A 21,084-nucleotide genomic window follows, 5' to 3' on the forward strand; every position below is an offset into this window, starting at 1 on the left:
AGAAGGTGCATGAGTATGTGTTCTGAGTTTTGAGTTCATATGAAGAAATGACTATTTGTAAACTCTTGGTTTAGTTGCATCCAACAAAATGGCAGTTTTTCTTCCCAGCCTGTTTTTGAACTCTGATACTATCTTTTGAGTGGAGACAGAAAGAAAGTACAATGGGAGTTTTTCAGACCAATAGATCTTATTGGAGATTTATGCACTTCATAAAATCCTCCATATATGCATATATATGTAATTTATTCTAACATTAATTCTAAATTAATAATGCTGTTATATACTTTTAGCACAATAAATCTAGTCTCCAGCTGACACACCACATCAGAGTCACCATTTTAGAATATTGTCTGAGTCTGACAAGCACAATGAATAACCTGAATTTTTTTGAATCTCTAGGAAAATATCTGTTTGATGTATTTTAACTGCATCCTTGCTGAAAGGAGGTATCAGGTCTCCTTCACATGGAGCTCTTCTGGGGTTAACAACAGTAAAGCAGGAGGACAGCCATAGGCAGACTGCAGACATCATCAGAACAGGGACGTCATTTATTGAACTGAGAGAGTAGTCCATCATAACATATATCCAAATGCTGTCTTTGATCTCATTGTGTATTTATCACATTAGAAATGCTTTTTTTTTTTTTTCAGGACTAACACCCCAACAGCTGGCTTGGGCAAATGTTCTGTTGCCCTACTCCTGCTGTAGAAGTCTCATAGAATAATAATATATACACCATGATTGAGAGAATTGAAAAACCAAGTGTCCTTCTAATGAACAAGTAGCTGTTCATAAAAAAAATTTAAAAGTTGCTCTCTAACATTACAGTGATCATTGCATTTAATTTAACAAGTACTAAACAATCTCAAGCAGAAAGAGTCCTACTAAAATAAATGCATGTAATTCAAAGAATACCAATTTGAATAAAAGCTTTTGAATGAAATCTCTTGCAACTAACAACACAAATCCAAGATGAACAACGACAAAGCATACATTTCTAATCTATACATTACCTATCCAATTTGTTTAGCAATCACAGCTTGTTTTGCTTCAGCTTTGAGATCATAGAATGTCCTGAGCTAGAAGAGACCCACAAGGATCATCGAGTCCGACTCCTGTCCCTGCACAGGACAACCCCGCAGTTCACACCATGTGTCTGAGGACTTTGTCCAGTCTCTTCTTGAACACTGTCAGGCTTGGGGCCGTGAAACCTCCCTGAGGAGCCTGTTCCAGGGCTCCACCACCCTCTGGGTGAAGAACCTTTTCCTAATGTCCAATCTAAACATCCTCTGGCACATCTTCCCGCCTTTCTCTAAGGTCCCATTAAATGACATAAGATGATCTGTCATGTTGTGCTACCAGTTTGGGTTTGCAAGAAGCCAGCCACTACACCCACCCCACTGTGGGAGCACTAGGGAATTGAGCCTCATTTCGCCAACATGAGATGGTCCAAAGGGGTTGGACACAGGGATGAAACTGCTTTCAGGGACATCTGCTTGGGCTGCACTGCTGAAGTGGTCCAGTGGTCCGTTCTAAGTGCAAAAGCAGCAACGGTCTTTGCCCTGGAGGTGGACAATGTCTGCACACTGACTGCACCAAGCACACATGGAGGCTGGCAGCTGGACTGTTTGAACAGCACAAACAATGGGTTGATTATTGTTCTAATATTAATATTTTCAAATCCACTCTTTCAAGTGAGGCATCTCAGTCAGATTTTGGAAAACATTCAACATTTGCAAGGTTTATTCTGATAGTTGTTAATATTGAACGGCAGCATTACAAGAAAATGTTTCTGAATTTTGTGTACTTTATATTCTCATGCTCAGTAAACTTAAACTTGAATTCTACTGAAAGATAAACTGTATTGCCAGAATTTTCAAGATTATGATAACTAATCATTTTATGTCCCACATAATGCAAAATGAGGGTAAAAATAGCCAGTTATGCAAAGACAATTGCAAACAGTAGATGCTTATTCACTTCCTAAATGTTGTGTAACTATTGAAGAAGTACATTGCTTAGAAGCTAATGATAGCATTAGGATACTAAAAAAATTAATCATGTCAGGTATATATCAGATTCAAGGTGGGTATAGGTAGCTGTTCACTGTGCCTGTACTGTGAGCTGGTAGGATACAAGTTAGCTTTGGAGTGCAAGTTATATATTCACATCAGTACAGCACAATGTCTAACCTCATAGTAGTGCCAGACATTGTTACTAACTGTTAATGATATCTGCCAATTTACCTTTCCAAGATTAGACTCCATGATCAGAGAAAAGCAAGGAGTGCTAGATTATTACCATACATCTTCATACTTTGTGTTCTGATTAATCTATTACTAATGCCCTCCACAGCTCTTGCCACGACTACTCAATAAGAAAACCAAAAGTTATAATTTTCCAGTGATCAAGCAGCAGGCAGTTCCAATAGCAGCGGTTTTTGGTTTTGGTTTTTTTTTTTTTTTTTCCAGTTGACAATTAATAGAAAGCAATGCTTCATCCTTTGGCCTTCTTTCCAAACAGATGAAGAGGATAAAGAAGCCAAGTAAAGAGTCACAAGCTGATAAGTATGATATCCTTTCCTAAAAACAGAAGGTACAGTGGAAAAGTGATCTCAATTACCATCTTTCCATGTTTTCCAATATGGACCAGCCCAAAGGAAGGTTCTTGTGAAGGGAAAACAAAGCACTCTCTCTTCTTCCTTTTCTGCTAATTAGAAACCTCACTGGTGCCTCACTGAGAGCCTACAAATCTCTTGTATCCTATCCAGCCACTCCTAGCAAGAAAAATGTAATTTGATAACAAACTGCTGCCTACTCACAAAGTGAAGCCTTGACCAAGTAGTCCTCTTACCTGTGTAACTTGACTGTGAAGGTACCCACTGGGTGGGATGAAGTTTGAGAGTTCTGATTTCTTTCAAAGGCATGGCAGATCCATGCAAATCAATGAAATCTTCACCAAACCCACAAAAACTCAGTAATTTTCTATCACATCACATTACTTTAAACTATACAGAATTGCTGCTCTTAATTACATCAAGATGTTTTGTGAATAAACACAGTCCATGTTTATTAAACTAGGCTTATTAAACATGGTCTATTTTATTTTACATCTAAAAAGGGACATTTCCTATGTATTTTTTACTTACCCAGGCTCTGTAACACGAACTGTATATAGCAGTAATTTCTTATATCCATTACCAAAACTTTCACATTTGCTTTTCACGCTGCAGTCAGTAGGCTGAAAATACCTACTTATACTAGAATATTTTGGGCGTTTTTGAGAAAACAAAATCTTAATAAATCAGTTGCAGTTATATGCTGCTCACAGATGCATTTGGTGTATATGCAGCCTTTTTGACAAAGGCTGAACAGCATCTTGGTCCACAGGAGTCAGACAGAAAAAAAATCTAATGCAAAATATGAACAGCAAAGTGCAAATAGGCTATGCTGTGAAGAAAAAACAAAAAACACAGTAGAATGATGTTATGTCTGTTCAGATCATACACGACAACTATTGAGAACCTTTTGTTTCATTACTAAAGTGCTCTAATGCTTTACTTAACCACTTTTTAGGTATGTTCTCTGAAAACATGACTTACCATCACATTTTTGAGTTGCCTCATTCTGTTTGTGACCAGCAGGACACCTGCACTCATACGAACCTACTGTATTAAGGCAGTTTCCTCCTTGGCAGACTCCAGGGATAGCCTGGCATTCATCAACATCTACAAAGACAAAAAGGAAGGATTACTTGACAAAAGACACCAAATTTCATCATGGCTCTTGCTAACAGACAAAGAGCTCTGGAATTATTCTCAAAAATAAAAACAGCAAACCTCAATACATTGCTCCACTTCAGAACCAATTTAAGATACGGCAATAACAGCAGTGACAGGACTCAGACAATCATGTGCATTGTATTCAGCTCCATATTAGCTCAAAACATATTACACGTATTAAATAATTAAAGCTATGTAAGTCACAGAACCACAGAATCACAGAAACATTGCAGCTGGAAGAGACCCTCAGGATCATCAAGTCCGACCATAACCTAACTCCAGCACTAAACCATGTCCCTAAGAACCTCATCTAAAGACCTTTTAAATGCCTCCAGGGATGGTGACTCTGCCACTTCCCTGGGCAGCCTGTTCCAATGCCTGACAACCCTTTCCAGGAAGAATTTTTTTCCTAATATCCAACCTAAACCTCCCCTGGTGCAACTTGAGGCCATTTCCTCCTGTCCTATCACTTGCTACCTGGGAGAAGAAACCAACACCCTCCATGCTACAATCTCCTTTCAGGTAATTGTAGACAGCGATAAGGTCTCCCCTCAGTCTCCTTTCCTCCAGACTAAACAGCCCCGGTTCCCTCAGCCACTCCTCATCAGACTTGTGCTCCAGACCCACCACCAGCTTCATCATCCTCCTCTGCACTTTCTCTAGTACTTCAATATCCTTCTTATGATGACACGCCCAAAACTGAACACAGGATTCAAGCTGGGGCCTCAGCAGTGCCAAGTACAGTGGCATGATCACTTCTCTAGTCCTGCTGGCCACACTATTCCTGATACAAGCCAGGATGCTGTAAGTCAAGAAGTGTACTTAAGTCAAATCTATACAACTTACTGTTGGTATTCTAAGCACTCAGATTGTACCTTATATTCCATTACAAAATACAGATTCTTATTTTGAAAGGATCACTACCTGTATGTATGGACTACCTTACCGTACAACTTAACTAGATATGATAATTCTTGCAGGATATTCTTTCTTCACGGAAGTAAAACTTCAAGTCAATAGAAAACAGGTGCTATTCAGCATTGTATGCATTGTATGGCAAACGATCCACATAACTTTATTTACTGAGGTAATAAGTAGGACTAGAATTTCATTGATTTATTTAGGCTAGCCTGTCAATGTTAAATAAATGCTCTTAGAAAATGCAGTGTTGTTTTTGCTTTACATCTTACTTTCGGTAACATCCTGTTGTATTTAATTATGTGCTATTTCCAGTTCAAATTGTGTCAGGTTTTTTTGCTCCCCACTCTTGTTTGTTTATACAGAAAGCATCCTGCATTTCTGTAGGTTTTTTATACAAAACCATCACAACTCAATGTGTAATTGCAAATGAGCAGTTAAAGTAAGACCAATGATCACAGATGCCTCTATGAAATAACCAATGCTAAAGAAAATTGAAATTCTTTGTACACAAGGAAAGGAAGAATAGGCTCTAGATTAGTGCATGACATATGACATGTGGGTATTTAGTTATCAGTAGCTTGTTTTAAAAGTTCATTTAGTCTACAGCTATCAGAGAGTTCAGAATTAAGCAACCATACTACTTTCTTCACAGCAAAATTTCACATGTATCCAAATGTTCATAGAGGAGAAAAGGTTTGGAAGCTTTGTTCCAAAATTTGCAGAAGCTCTTCTGTAAGATTTCAGGTAAAACTTCTTGTCAAACAGATTGCCCTTTCACAAAAGAGGCAAAAATCAACCGATTTTGTAAGTTCTCCACACTGGGAAACAGAAATAAATTGTCCCTTGCAGGTTGTAGAAAAGAAAGCCACATGGCTTCCAAAGAGTTTCTCCTATGCAGAGGCCAATTTCATATCATTTTTTTATCTTGGATTACAATTAAGTATATAATTCAATTATATGTAGAGTTGAAGCAATACCTATTAAAAAATCCACAATAACAACAACAACACAAACAGAAAACCACCAAAATACCCACAAAACCCCCATAATTTTATTTCACTCCTTTCTCCAATATGGTTAAAATACATGTTTAAGATTATTATATTTTTAAAGTGTTTAGGATTCTTTTTTATTCTTCCCCCCCCCCCCCAGGGTTTTCATTAGTGCCAAATAAACAAAGAATTTTAACTGTTTTTCCATTTTTAGTCAGTTCTCCTGTTAGCTTGCATGCGTTATTCAATGAAGCAGCTGGTAAACTTTAAGATGCAGAACAAAATATCTCTTTCCTCTTCACATTCATGTCCATTTTCTTTCTCTCTACTTTTTCCCTTCTACAACCAGCTCCATGCTACTATGAATGTAGAGAACAGCAAGATACAGATGGGGTAGGACAAACATACTAATAGTTGAATTCTACTTTTCAGGAGGATGTTCATTATCTTGAAGCCCTTATAAGACACTGAAATTCCACCTGAGTTTGTGGGTTATAGAACTTAGTTTTGGTTACTCTTGGTGTTTATACTATAGATGAAACCTATGATACATGCTTTGTCCATGCACACATTTTTTCATTTAAGCAGTATAATTGCTTTATTAAAAAAAAAAAAAAGAAAAAAAAAATTAACTACTGGACTTGGGTTTAAGTATATTTGCTGGAGAAATTTACATTTAGTTCCTGAATCTGTGCTGATTTAGTCAGCGCAGTCCCATGTCCAAATGCAACAGTTTGATCATAAATGGATTAAGGTCTTTATTGGAGGCATAAACTTTCTGGAATCATTTTTCTTCTAAATAACTAGTACTTGGTGCAATCCAGTTTACCTAGAAAGCAAAATTTTCCACTTTGAAGTATTTTTAGGAATTTGGACATGATTTAGCAACATCTAGACAGAAGATGGGATCCATCATTTATTCACACCCAGTCCACCCAGTAGCTCCCTTCCGAGGAAAACTAATACGGTGTATGTTTTTTGACCCCTGGGCCTCAAAATGCCTTTATCACATGCAGTATGCCTGTGCCTTGTGTCACTTCTTAATGCTTATTTAAATTAAGTCAACTGTGTCAGCAGATCAGCGGTTAAAAATAACCATTGCGCATCTTTCGCAGTTTTGTAAGTCAAAGATGTCAAGTAATAGAAAATTAATGGCAGTAGCAGCAGGAAACTAATACTTTCCAGAAACAGAGAAGGTAACATTGAAGCCTTGAAGCGAACACAATTTAAAGGCCTATTGAGTCCCTTAATTGCTTTCAATTCCAGTCCTGTGGTTTTAAAAGGACAAATAAACATCAAGCTCTGATGAAGTCTGAAAAGCTGATCTCAATTATGAAACAAAGTGTGGTACTTGTCCAGTGAAGAAAACAGAAATATTATCATTATGAAAGGTGAGATCCTGCAAATCTTTGAATCACATGCACTTGCTTTTCTGTGCTAATATCAGTCTTAATCTGTGGGCACTTATACGCTAACTGTTCTAAGTCTTATTTAAATGTAAAGAGAATAAGTATATTCAACTCCAGTGTTAGCTTAAAAACATATATACACACTATAAGTCTGATGCTTTTTTGGTCAGTATCACATTTTGAGGAAAACCTAAGTATTTTTTTCAATATATCATTAGTGTTTTCAAACTGAGAAAAGTCAGAAAGGACAAGAGTATTTTCTTAAAAGGACATATTTTATTAGAGGCTTCCTAAACACAATTTTAAGATATAAGAACATTTTTTCCTGAAAATACAACAAATCTGAAATTAAGCATATTTTTATCTACTTTTTTACAACTTTGACAGTCACGCTAAGCTACACGGGAGTTTCAGCATTATTAATTATTGATTCATTCACACTTTCAAACCCCAACCACATTAACACAAAACCATAAACGGAACATTAGATGAATAACTCTTTAGATACAGTTCTGTATACAGAGTTTCAATATGCTACACATTAGGTAGAATGTTCATAGGCTTGATAATATCTGGCAAGTGAAAAAAGGTTCTCTTTTGCAGTTTTCTCTGCAAAACACCTGTGGGATTTGCACAGCTAACTTTAAACACGTACCTTTGAAAACACAGTCAGATTCAGTTTCCCTGTCTGATGAGTAGGCTGTTTCTCAAAAAACTCTGAAGAACCAAAAAGCTCAGGAAAAATAAATCCTCTCAGGTTTTATAAACAAATTTTGGATAGCGCACATTTTATTTACAATGGTAGCAATAACAATTACCCAAATACAAAGTTACTCTTGATTTCTACCTACAATATGTATGGGGAGTTTCTTTGCAAGGGATGTGCCATGTGGGAACTAAAAAGTAAACTGGTCATCAGTACAGCGAAAAATGTTGGTTCTTCCTCTGCATCCTAGATAACAGAAATACTACAAACACGCAACATAAAAAATACTAAGCCTTTTTTTTTCTTTCTGTTCTAATATTTATTTTCATGACAGCAGAATGGGATCCTAGATGACACTGCTAATACGGTCAGTAAACCAGACAAATTAATGCCAAACACCAGATTATCTATAAACTATCATCTATCACTCTTCGTTGTGAATTTGAACCTTCACCTATCTTCTCTCTTTTGTCCAGTACATGTCAGTGCCCCTAATATTAACTACAATATATTCCTTCTATAGAACAGATTTTGGGGATATTACCTCTTATCAGGGCTGTATATACTTAATGTCAACAAAAGCAGCAGAAAGAAGAACCTTCTTATTTTCAGCAGCAATTCAGCCAGTACTATTTTTCTCTCCTTAGTGCAAAAAATTGCCTATCTGAAGGGAAAGCGCTGAGAAATGGACTGTTGTGGAATGTAGGGAGGAACTGAGGAAATGTCCACTACAGGATTTCTGCCATTATGCTATCCCTAAGGCCATGTAGCAATGGTAATAAAGTTCTTTCAAGTAGAACATTTAAGTTCTTGCCTGAATTCTTGGGAAGAGAGATGTCTGAACAGCTACAATTCCTGTTTTAAGCAATAACTGAATAGAAACTGCTGGAGGTTAAAAAAAAAAAAAAAAAAAAAAGATTGATTTTGCTTCTTTAATTTTTAAAAAGCTTTTCATGGTAATGATGAAACAATACTACCATAATGCTCTATACAAGCACATTACTCCGAGAACATAATCAATCCTTAAAACATGCTAAAGAGCCATTTAACATACACTAAGATTGCAACGTGTACTTCCTGTGAAGAGCTTGAGCAACTTCATATTTGGTAGTTAAATCTTGTCACACTCTGACATCTAACACATACTGAAATTATGACCTATTTTCCAATAGTAGAGCTGGCAAGTCCCAATAATTTTGACTTGTTCATATCAGCTCCTGGACTAGGTTATCTCCTGATATAAGCATTCACTTGACAAAAATGTTAAGCATTCAAACTACGGACTGCGTGGGTCTGGTCTAATTGATATGTGACAAAGACAGTATTACTGAATAACAAGGGGCTTTGTGTTCCTTTAATAAGAGTCTCTGTAAATCTCATGTCCTCAGCAGAAAGAAAAGCATTAGTCCGATATCTGTATTTGTTTCTCAAAGCCTCAGAGAAAACATTTAATACCAGTCTCATCTACTTCACGAAATGAAGCTTCCTCTGAGAGGAGTTATCACACCTGGACAACTGTTTCCGGAATTGCTAATGCTCCTCTATTATTAAATTTCTGTAACATCTGCCCAGAGCTCTGCCTTGACCCGTTTATTCTCTTCCTTACAGTTTACTTCTGTACAGTCATATATACTATCATTACCGCAGCTTCTGTCTATGTACAACTCACAGATCTACCACCCTTTACTCCTTTATTTGGATTAAGCTCTCCATTCACTTTTCTCTGCCAGGTTGAGTTTGTCACAGAAATTTTAAGAGTTTATTACATTTTGTTGCAGTATCACAGTGTAGTATTAAGTACCTCAGTCCCAATCTGTCTGTTCCTTGGCTCCCTCCTGGAGTTTCTACTTTAACCAACTGCTGAAGGTTTCTTCTGAACGCCTATGAACAATGCTGCTGTATAGCTTTTTTTCTAATTTTTTCTACCTAGCTGTAGCAAAATACTACAGCCTGTTTCAACAGACAATGTACGCTAACATGGAGTTCAGAAAGTTAAACGGTTTCTCCACACTGTCAATTACTACATCCAGTTCCTTCCTATAGCAGCACGGTCTGGTAATTCAGAACAGAGTAGACAACATGTTATCAACCTGCAAACACCATAGAACTTTGATCAGGAGGAATCACCAGTACTCAGTACTTAAAACTGAATGTTTTGACTGTTGGAAGTAAAGGCAGTGACTCTGTGGCACACGTAAATTCTTTGTCTCTCCTTTTCCACACAGAAAATCTAACTTCCCCTCATCTGTTTGTGCCTCACATGATAATTCCTGTTAACATAAATAAAATCTGATCTTCACATATAGTAATAATACACTAAAAACACAGCAAAAATGATGGCTGTTTAAACTTCCTTTGTTCATCTATCACACAAAACAGACTACCACATTGTTTCTGTGCTTCCCAGGGGAAATATGTAATGATGTTAACTGCATAAGTTAAAAATATTTGCCATACAGCATAAGCTGGCAGAAAAAAAAACCCTGTATTATGGGCATGGGTGCTAAAGAGCTGTACTGATTGCTCACATAATTTAAATGAAGTCCCAGAAGCTATGCCAGGATTGGTTTGGCAGAGAAGTTTTTAAAAGTCATTATATCTGGCCAACATCTTTGTCACACAAAGGAGTTTGACTTGGAGATTGTAACCAACACGCATGCCTTCAGTACTCTGTTTCTGTTTATGACATTGTTACTAGTAGAATGTCTAAAACACACTAATAACTTCAAGATGAACAGTAAAACATAAGCTGTTATACACAGAGGCCTATTTCTGACATATAAATAAATGTACTATTAAATATTTCTCGTTAGTGCAATATGGATGCTTTAAGCAGGGTAAGCATAAAAAAAAATGAAAGCGAATATTTGAAGTTAAGAAAAATGAAGGGATTTATTGTTGCCTAAAACTAACCTAGGTATTTTAAAGAAAAGAGATGCCTTTGCTAAGATAATGCTGTGAGGAGTTCCACAGAAGTGAATTTGAGCTAACAGCTTCAGTTGTAGTTTCAGGTCAACCACACCACTATGTGAATAAAAACTAAGGAAAAAAAAAAAGTCAAAAAAAGGTGTTTCAACAAGTTTTAATTTCTAATAATAAAAAATCTTACAACATCTTGATTTCCTCTCAATTTTTCAACTCAAGTTCACAGAGCAATCACACGAAGAGCTCTTACAGAAGAGACCTGAAGCAGAAATCCAGCCAACTGACTTTATTAAATTTGTGCAAATTTAGGCCACCGAAATATAATGCAGTGTAGGGGAAAGCAGCATCATGAATAATGCTGGAATACATGGGGCTATGGAGAAGACTGAAAGAGAAGGAATAGGGAAACAAAAGAGAAAAGGAGGATGTTATCTAAACTCTTTTGAAGCAGTAGAAGAGTAACTTTCCTGAAATCTTTTATAACACCATGAGCACCAGAAGCTGCCTGCATCATGATGCTTTTCACAGAATCACAGACTGTCAAGCAAGACAAGAGATGATGAAGACCTCAGAACCAGACTGTGGAGAGCAGGTTTAGACCTAGTTTATCACTAGAATTAATGCATAAGAAACCCACTAGCAGTTTTAGGGGCCATGGTCCAAGCTGCCTATGAAGCCGGCTGGTGTAGCAAGTATGCAGACCGTCCATCTACTGACCTGTTCTATAAATATGCCCAAGAGGCTCTAGATGCCATTCGACATGCTACTGTCTCACTGACAGAAAACTACTAGTACCCACACCCTGTCTGGTGTTCTGGGTACAGCAGCTTAACCTTTTTGAGTGGGACACCAAGCGGGGGTCTATATATCATTGTCAACCGAGGCCCTAATAGATTCCCTGTAAGATGCTTGATCGACATTGGAGCCCAGATTTCTTGTTTTCCCTCTGCCTCAATGGCAACCCCAGGTATCTCTCCCTGTGCATGAGTTTACACTCAAGGAGCAGGCGTCCAACCTGTCAGTGTGCCTGGGTGATGTTACACCTTCCCAATGAAGAGACCTTGCAAAGTTAAAGCTGCTTTTTTTCCTGACCTAAAACAAACACTACATCTCCATGAGCCTGACTGGGGAAGCTGGACAGCCATGGAAAAAATAAACTTCTGCTGAGGCACAAAGGGCCAAGCAATTGGCAAGGCTTTTTTGCCTCGACTGCCCTTGCTGAACCTGTCAGATCGGGCAAGCAGTCTCTTTTAACCACCCGACTGAGTGGCTTAAACAAGGCCTCTTTTGAGCATGCATAATAACATCTGGAGCATCCAGCATTCTGACAGCAAAAGCTTAAAAATTCCCCACAAGTGGACCCAGGGGTAAGCGTCTGGCCTTTCCCCACTGAGACCATTTCCTTTTCTGTTCTACAGGAATGTCATGGATCAATTCACGACTCAGAATGGCATAATTTGGTTCACTTGTATGGCACACAGTCATTGTATTCTGCTGAGACCTTTGTCTTGCCATTGTCATCATGGCAAGAATACTCAATACTCAATACTCACCTTGCTCAACAGACATTCTGACCTTCATGCTCCATATTTATGGGTTGTTGAGTGACATTCATTTTTCCCAGGCACTTGAGTGTTGTTCTACATGTACACTAGCTAAAATCTGGAAGCAGCAACTTATATCTGAATTTTATCAAAAGCAAGACACAGAACACACACAAGGAAAATGGTGATTTTTGTCTTAAGTCAAAGCAAGGTTTTCAAAATGCATATCAGCAACACCACAGTCATGAACTATTTAAACCAGAAGGCTTACCTTGACAAGCTCCAGTGCGAATATTAGGGATAAAGCCACGACGGCATGGCTGAGGCTGAGCAGGGCACATTTCACATGGGTGACCCCATGCACGCCCAATGGTTGCACAACAGAGGGTTTTTGTGCAAACAATTCCAGTTAGCTGTCCCTGACACATCTGGTTGTTAACTTGTGTGAAACAAGGGCCTGTTCTGTAATCTGGAAAAAAAAAAAAGAAAGATCACTGTATTTTACAAGATAGTGTACTCCTGACTATAGAAGGAATAAATTTTGAACCCAATGAATACCTATATGAAGAAAAACCCAAGAGGCCCTTGAAATTCAAGTTATATTGCTTCTTACAGAAGTAGCATGACACTTTCCAGTGCAGGTAATGATTTTCACAAGGTTATCTTGTCTTTCAATTTTTTTCTTTCTGGTAGATGCAAGTAATGAAAGGCAGCTGGTCTTAAAACTGATCTGTGCATTCACAATGTAACCAGTAAAATCCATAACAAGTGAAGGAATTTTACAAGCAAACAAGCAAGAAAAGAACCAAAAGAGCAGATCAGATTAAGCAAACAAGGACTGGGAATTGGCTTCCTTGTTCCTAAGCTACTTCATGGTGATTCATGGGAGGGAACTACAGACCACAGCAGCCACACATTTGTTCACTCCACATTGATCAAGGTCCATGCCAGCAACCGTCACAGAATTAACATTCCTGCTGGAATGCTTAGGGCAAAATAGTGCTACCTATTGAAGACTAATTGGATTTTCAGAGGAATAACATGAGATAACACAACCTATTCAAGCTATACTGAGTACATGGAATATAGCACACAAACTATTTGAAAAGATATTCTTAGTCGAATTCCCGTAATTAGTTAACTCATTAAGGTTCAATCTGTATAAAGAAAAAGATTTTTTGACCTTATGAGGCAACACGAACTGGGAACAAGAATTAACTGAAATTCTGTAGGAACGAATGAGAAACAGATGGTTGCTCTAAGCCAGACTTCATATCCTTATGGAAACTTTAAGAGGAGGAAAAAAAAAAAAAAAAAAAGAAAGAAAATGCAAAGCTTCCACTCAGACCCAGTCGCATGAAAGAAGGCAGAACAGTGGGGTTACAGCTGTTCTCTGCAATCCTGTCCTATTCTTTTTTTCCTGCTGAAAATGTACTCTAAAACTGCTATGTGGGTCACACACTGCCTTCTGCACACTTTCATTGGTCTTACAACCAAGCTTACAAATGGGACAACTGATGTCACCTAGAATTTGACACTTTCACCCTGAAGAATAAAAATAAGAGCTCTGACATGCTTGGAAAGGGAGAAAATGGTCTTCCCAGTGATACCTCATATTAAGCTTTCTTTGCACTAAGACACAAAGCTCTTAAAAGCTGGCTCAAACGGAAACAAATGTTCTGCTCTCTATCTTTGATACGGTTGATACGATTCATTCAGGTATGACTCTGGGAAGATGTCTGCATGTTATTTACATGCATTGGTAGTTCATTTCAGTTGGGCTGTTCATTTTGAATAAAATTAAGCAAGCATGTACATATCCATAACAAAAATACATAACAATAAAAAGAGATTAAAGATCTTAAATACTTGGTAAGGACTGTGGATTTTGATATTTCTTGATTTTCATTAGAAAACAATCTTCAGATTTCCCTGTGTCTATCAGTCCACAAAGACAGTACTTTTATTACATAAATTATATAAAATAAAATCCTGTCCATTCAACAAAAGGTTTCAGTGATCTTTCAACATCTTGGAAAACAAGCAGCTTTACAACAGTCTCAATTTAATTGCATCCAAGCCCCTTACCGAATCAGAGAGAGCTTAGTTTTTAACATAAAATACAGATCATGATGATGTAATAGCAGAAGAAAGTGATCTCATCAAGCTATAGCTTCACATGAGAATGACAAATAGTTGAAATAGAAACTCCAATAGTTGAAATAGAAACTCCAATAGAAACTCATTGTAACTCACTGTAATCTTGTCTGGATCTCATCTGAGGGGTAAGAGTAAGGTTAAGACTCCATCATAGGTTATAACTACACTTCTTTCATGTTTTACTCTGGTGTCAGCTCTAGTAATGAAAAGTTCATTTTGGGCAGTGTGTTTGAAAGAGGGATTAGAGAGTATAACTAGTCTACAGGGAGCGCTGGTGCAAAAGAATATGAATGAGTTAGATATTATACAAGGAGTTACACCAATACACCCATTGCTTAATACATCCTATTAAATAAGACACATATGCTCTGGAAACATATATGTATGTGCCTACCCATTCAGGTTCTACAATCAAGCAACTTCCATCAGTGTAAGTCTGCAACAGGGCATAAAAATACCTGACTACTGTAAGTTAGACAGTAGAAGAACAAACAAACGGCTATTCAACTTTCAGGTAGATTTAGCAAATTGGAAAAAAAAAAAAAAAAAAAAAAAGAAGAATTCAACCCAAAATGCTAACATCCTGAATGATATTTCAGAATAATGACATTAAAGCAACAGATCCTGAGCTCCTAACAGAATGTGTGGTTGGTATAACCTTGTGCTACAGAAGCAGAAACCCAGCAGCAGACCATTTCCAGATAACAACAGGGGAGTAACCTGATATCCGTACCCAGGAAGAATGGTTCTGTGCACAGCTATGGCAACTGCATTTCAAACGGGATGTTGAAAAACTGGAACAATAATGGAAAGAGTCAGAAGAATAACTTCAGATGTCAAAACCAAGTATTATATCAATATTAGTATTTTAAAATAATACTGTAATTAAAAATAATCTGTAACAAATATATCAACTTAAAAAAAATCTTTATCCATTCAGTTTATCCAAATGAAGTCTAAAGGTAGAGAGTAAGTAGTGGCCAGTCTTCTACCTTAAGAGGAAAACATAAGATTTTACAATGTGAAGGCAGGCACATATGAGCTAACAGTAAAGTACAGCTGTTTACATAAAGGTCTTTAGTCACATAGTATATTTTCACTTATGAGAAATAAAGATGTGAAAACGAAATGTCATTCTGAAGAAATTTTATAGTTTCAAATGAAGTTGTGGGTTTGACTCAGACATTACTATGGGAGAATCTATGGTCTGCTTCATACAGTCAGTCAGACTACATGATTAGAATAGTTCGTCACACCTTAAAAACCCTGAGTTTATGAATCAATCATCTTTTCCATATTGGTTTTCTTGTCTTATTGTTAGGTGTTTCTTCATTTGCTCATTTCCCAGCATTACTGTTGGAATAATTTTGCCAAAAACAACATATGTTATAATTTTTTCTTTTTTGCTTAGAATGGGTAACCACCTTGATGAAAGGAAGTGATTTTCAGCACATACATGTAATGCTTTTTTTTTTAACCTCACAAAATTACATTCAATATGCACCATGACTTGAAGAATAACAACCTTTATCAGCAATCAAAATTGTTAATATAATTAAAATTAATAAGAAGTATTTTTTTCTTGGCACCAATGTAAAAACAAACAAACAAACAAACCCACCCCACCACACTGAAAAAAGCATTCTGGAGTTCTAAATTCAACTATACTACAGCATTTTTATTATTTCATAGAGGTGTCACAAGTATTGCAGTTCTTGGGATATTTTTCATTAATTCCTTTTAAAAAATTATTAATTTAAAAATTATACATCTATTATAATTTTACCAGTAATTTTAAAAAGGCTATTTGAAAGAGAGCCTGCCACACAAATTAGAAACAAAAGAATTCTGATATTGAGTATGGTCCAATATCCATCCATTTTGTTTTTCTTCCTGGACCTCTGGCCAAAACCAGATGATTCAGATGAAAGTGCAAAAAACCTGCTGTAAGTAGATAATCTGTCTGACACATTAGGTTTCCTCCTGGTGTCTAACACACACTAGCTTAAGACCTGAAACATAACATTTAACATCCCAACTACCATTGTCATTCAGGACACAACATTAAAATATTTTGGTACACATATAAGGATTCAATTTCTATCTGAATTTTGTCAGTCTTAGCTGCCACAATTTCATACTATGTTAATTAACTACTCCTGCCTGTGAAAATTTTACCCCTTCTCGGGTAACTAGAAAAAGTGAGACATAAAGAAAGCTAAAAAAGGCACCTAGGCATGTTGGGATGGCCAGTGGAAGTTATCTGGAAGAATATGAAAACCTGAACAGTACTATCCGTGGTACAGTGGTAATCTCCCAGATCTGCCTAAAGTCTGTGTAAAAGCTCCAGAAGGGTAAAAGAACATAGGCTGCAGTCCTGAAGCAGCATATTATCACAGATCCTGTATTTCATGTCTGTGAGTGCTAGAGCAATTAGCAGGAACTGTGAAGTCTCTTCCACCATTTTTATTTAAACCAAAATCCGTAGAATCATAACTAAATAAGGAAACAAGGTGTCTGGAAGTAAATATTTTTACCTTGGCACTATTTGGAATATTGATATTTCTGTTACCAAAAAATAAAATACTGAGATATGCCCTCCCACCCTTGTCAATTAAAGAACAAAACTTAACTCTTGATAAATGTCTTTCACTTCCTTACAAAGTGAATTTGCTTTTCATACAGACATTTTACAGAGCCTCTCTCCCATAAGTATGATTTAGCAAATATTAATGAAGGGGAGAAAAAATAAGCCATTTCAACTTCTGCCACCTCACTTGCAGGCTCAAGTACAGTAAACTATTACTATTACTATTATTAATTATACCTTGAAAATCCATCTCATACATAAGCATTATTAGCTAAACAACCTAATACACAGGACCTGAATGCTGGAAAGTAGTATCTGCTGTTACCAGGAACTTTATTCCTTTCCAAAAGAAAAACTACTAGCACACTGAATGAAAGTCCGAGAGACTGGACTTCATGTCAGGGAACATTCAGAGTGGAGAGATAAAGTCTATATTGGCAAAGATCTGAAGTTAAATTCATCTTGCTAGAATCAATGAATGTTAGGGATTAGAAGGGACCTCAGAAAATCACCTAGTCCAATCCCTCTGCCGGAGCAGGAACAACTAGATGAGGCTACACAGGAATGTGTTCAGGCAGGTTTTGAATGTCTCGAGTGTCTCCACAACCTCCCTGGGCAGCCTGTTCCAGGCTCTGTCACCCTCATCATGAAGAAGTTTCTTCTCATATTTAAGTGGAACCTCCTCTGTTCCAGTTTGCACCCATTACCCCTTGTCTTCCCATTGGTTGTCACCGAGAAGAGCCTGGCTCCATCCTCGTGACACTCACTCTGTATATTTATAAACATCAATGAGGTCACCCCTCAGTCTCCTCCAAGCTAAAGGGACCCAGCTCCCTCAGACTTTCCTCATAAGGGAGATGCTCCACTCCCTTAATCATCTTCGTGGCTCCGCACTGGACTCTTTCCAGCAGAAGACGGTCCAACAGGAAACATGCTGGAGAAGCAATTGTCTTTATTACACCTTTGGTAGGATTTTGTGGCAAATTTCCCCATAATTACCACTAAGAGGTCTCCAAAAGCCTGAAACTGATTCTAGCTGCTTGCTGCAGCATCTGCTCCTTGATTACTGATGAGATTTTAAAAAGAAACTGTATTTGAATTTTCCCCTTTGCAATGTGAAATCTAAATGTTTTGATAATTAAAAATGTAACTGAGCTCTTCTTGCAATGGGGAATCCCAGAATGTGCGAGTCCTACCATTATATCAGCAGGACTGGCAGAGTAAGGTATATACCATTCTCCCATTCATTCTGCATAAATGACAGCATTGCCCAGGCCTTGCATTTCCAAAAAAATAGCAGAACAGGGCTTTCCTTGATTAACTTTTCATTAGGGTATGAAAGAGTTGGTAATATGCATAGTTGTACTTGAGTTCAGACCACAAATCCAAAATGAATGCATATGCAAATACTATTCTTCTTGTTCAAATTCAACATCTGCAGATCATAAGTCACAGTATGCAAAAAAAATATTTAAACATTACAAAGGTACATGTTTGTTTTATTAAATATTATCTAAAATTGTTTTTCCTTCAATAATTTTAATCATCCTAGTATGGAAAATTGTTCTTTTTGCAGTAATGCTTAGTTGCCAGCAGTGAAAGTTCATTGTAAGGGAGGTTTCAAAGATAACAAGAAGTTAGATGAATTGTACTGATTCGGGTTTGATATAAATAAAAAGCATTTTTTTCAAAGGTGACATCCAACAAGTTATGGAAAAAAAGATTGTTGGTTGAAAATGAGAGCTAGTCTATTGGAAAATAAAAGAGACTTGGCAAAGATATTAATTTCTCTTGGAAAAAAATAGTCTATGGGCAGTACAGCCATTTAGACTAAGATGTTCACATAAACCAAAGCCTGAATAGTAAAGTCTGCACCTCCTTCCCCGAGTTTTTTTTTTTTTTAATGTAAACTCAGGTGTCAAGTCCTTAATGAAATATTTAAAGTAAGAAGTTAATTATTAACGTAAATAACAAAGTCCCAAACATTTTAAATTGTGGATAAATCAAAGTTGAGACATATCCCCAGAAGGTTCTTTAGCCCTCCGAAGCAACGATTTTTATAACACTTATTTTGTTATGTAATAGTGGAGAACAGTTTAGTTGAAAATATTTTGAACATTTGTGTTAAATATATCATGAAGTTTTGAACATTTTTACACAGCTGACAGCTTTTGTTTACAGGTTGAATTTTTACTACTGTTCTACTGGTCCCACATGACCATTTCTGACCAGCTCCTGCAAAGCAATACTTTCCATCACACAAAATCCTACAATTGATTAGGCAACTTAATATACACATAGCAATTAAAAAGGGAGTGGAGGGCAGCTCTAAATTAAATAAATAAATAAATAAATAAAGCGTGTTTTATGTAGCAGTCTATGTGGGCTTTGTAGCTTTTAGCAAAATTCCAGTTTCCACCAGTACTGCTGTCATGTCCATTTTAGGCACATTCTCATTTTCCTCTTGCTGAAACAGTGAAAGTAGCTCTTTTCCAAAAACAACATTCCAGGTTCTGCACATCCATTTTAATATAATTGAGATTATGTCAGTTTTAAGCAGATGAAGTATTAATATAGCATTATCTGCAGATCTTAAAACTCTTTTGTTATAACCATTATTAAAAATAATTCATTCTTACACACCTAAGCACACGGGAAAGTATGGCAAAGTACCTGATAATCAACAGATACCCGAAATAAAATGCCATTTTCTGTAATCAGTGTGAACATTGAAGACAATGCTTCTAATATTTTAAGATACAAAAGATAAGAAGATAAAAGATAAAAAGATAAAAAAGATAAAAGATAAGAAATCACAAAAAAAAAAATTTGCAAGATTCAGCAGTTCTTTCATACTACTCTAACATTAGCTTACTACATCTCTACTTTGTTGAAATGTCTGCTAAATCCAAAGCAGTGAAGTAACTCCATATCATGCTGACTACTGCTCTCTCTTTTGAGTTAGACGAATTCCCCTGGCATTCTGTTCCACAACTAGGCTCCTTCAGAACTACAACACAACAAATAATAACCATACCCAAAACCTCAAACATCAAAACTTTAATGGAAGTGAAGCCAGAGATTTTCCTTTCCATTATACAGTCAAGGGTAAGACCTAAGTCCACCAAATACCAGAAGACCAGAGTAAAGCCAAGGCCACATAAATCCTTACCAGGAGAGCATGCTGCACCACAAAAAAAGCTTCATAGGTGGAACAGGGGTGTGCAGAAATATTTTCTGTTACAGCCTGACAGCTCGATGTTTGATTTACAATGACAGAAGGGATTCTCATTACCTGTGTTGAAACTTGGTACCCTGCACAAAACCTTGTATTCCAGTTTCATTGACAAGACAACATTTGCCCATATGATGAAAATAAAAAGATATTACTCATTAAAATTTGGCCTCTGGAAAAAACAAACAAATACACATTACACTCTTCAATTCCTTCACATCACAACAATTAATAAGTCAATATCTTGCTATATGCCTGCAAAGAAAATGTGCTACTTTCCTGAACCATAAAATGAAATTTCAGTTATATTTTGATTCCCTGTCCCAGGAAATCAGTGCTATTCAGTTCAGTCTCAAAGGTACAGAATCCCTTGTCAGCAAAGAGGAAATTTAAACATTCAGGTCTACAGATATGAAAAACTTTTAAGAGTATCAGTCTAGAGAGTACAGTGTAGACTCCCTCATCCTACTCCCATCCCTCTACTTTGGAGTTCAGTGTCATGACTCATGCCAGTAACCAATCCCACTAATCAAAGTGAGGCATGTGACACCGGTTAAGAGTACCCACATGGAGAGGGTTTGCAGAACAGGTCCACAGCAAATACTTAATAATTTTCAGAAACTCTGATCTCACCATGGTATAGAAACATAATTCAGGTAGCTAAGTGTGAAAGAGCAGTCAGGACAACTTCAAGGTGCATATGTACAGTTTTCTATAGCTGCAAGACTTAGAAGCAGCTAAACCTAACTTAAACCTTCATGGTAGGTGGAAAAGTGGTCTAATTTTTTTTTTTTTTTTAAACCATCTGGCAATCTGCATAC

General features: G+C 36.9%; 1 protein-coding gene across 1 annotated transcript in view; it reads right to left on the bottom strand.

The window, feature by feature from the left end:
• FBN2 (fibrillin 2) overlaps positions 1-21,084 on the bottom strand; it is a 165,579-nt gene that overhangs the window by 119,830 nt on the left and 24,665 nt on the right. Inside the window, exons 6-7 of the mRNA XM_065045711.1 lie at positions 12,550-12,747; positions 3,602-3,727 (exon numbers count right to left, since the gene is read on the bottom strand). Coding sequence (XP_064901783.1) covers positions 3,602-3,727; positions 12,550-12,747 — 324 coding nt within the window. The remainder of the gene's footprint in view (positions 1-3,601; positions 3,728-12,549; positions 12,748-21,084) is intronic.

This window comes from Columba livia, chromosome Z (assembly GCF_036013475.1).
Source record: "Columba livia isolate bColLiv1 breed racing homer chromosome Z, bColLiv1.pat.W.v2, whole genome shotgun sequence".
NCBI classification, from domain to species: domain Eukaryota; kingdom Metazoa; phylum Chordata; class Aves; order Columbiformes; family Columbidae; genus Columba; species Columba livia.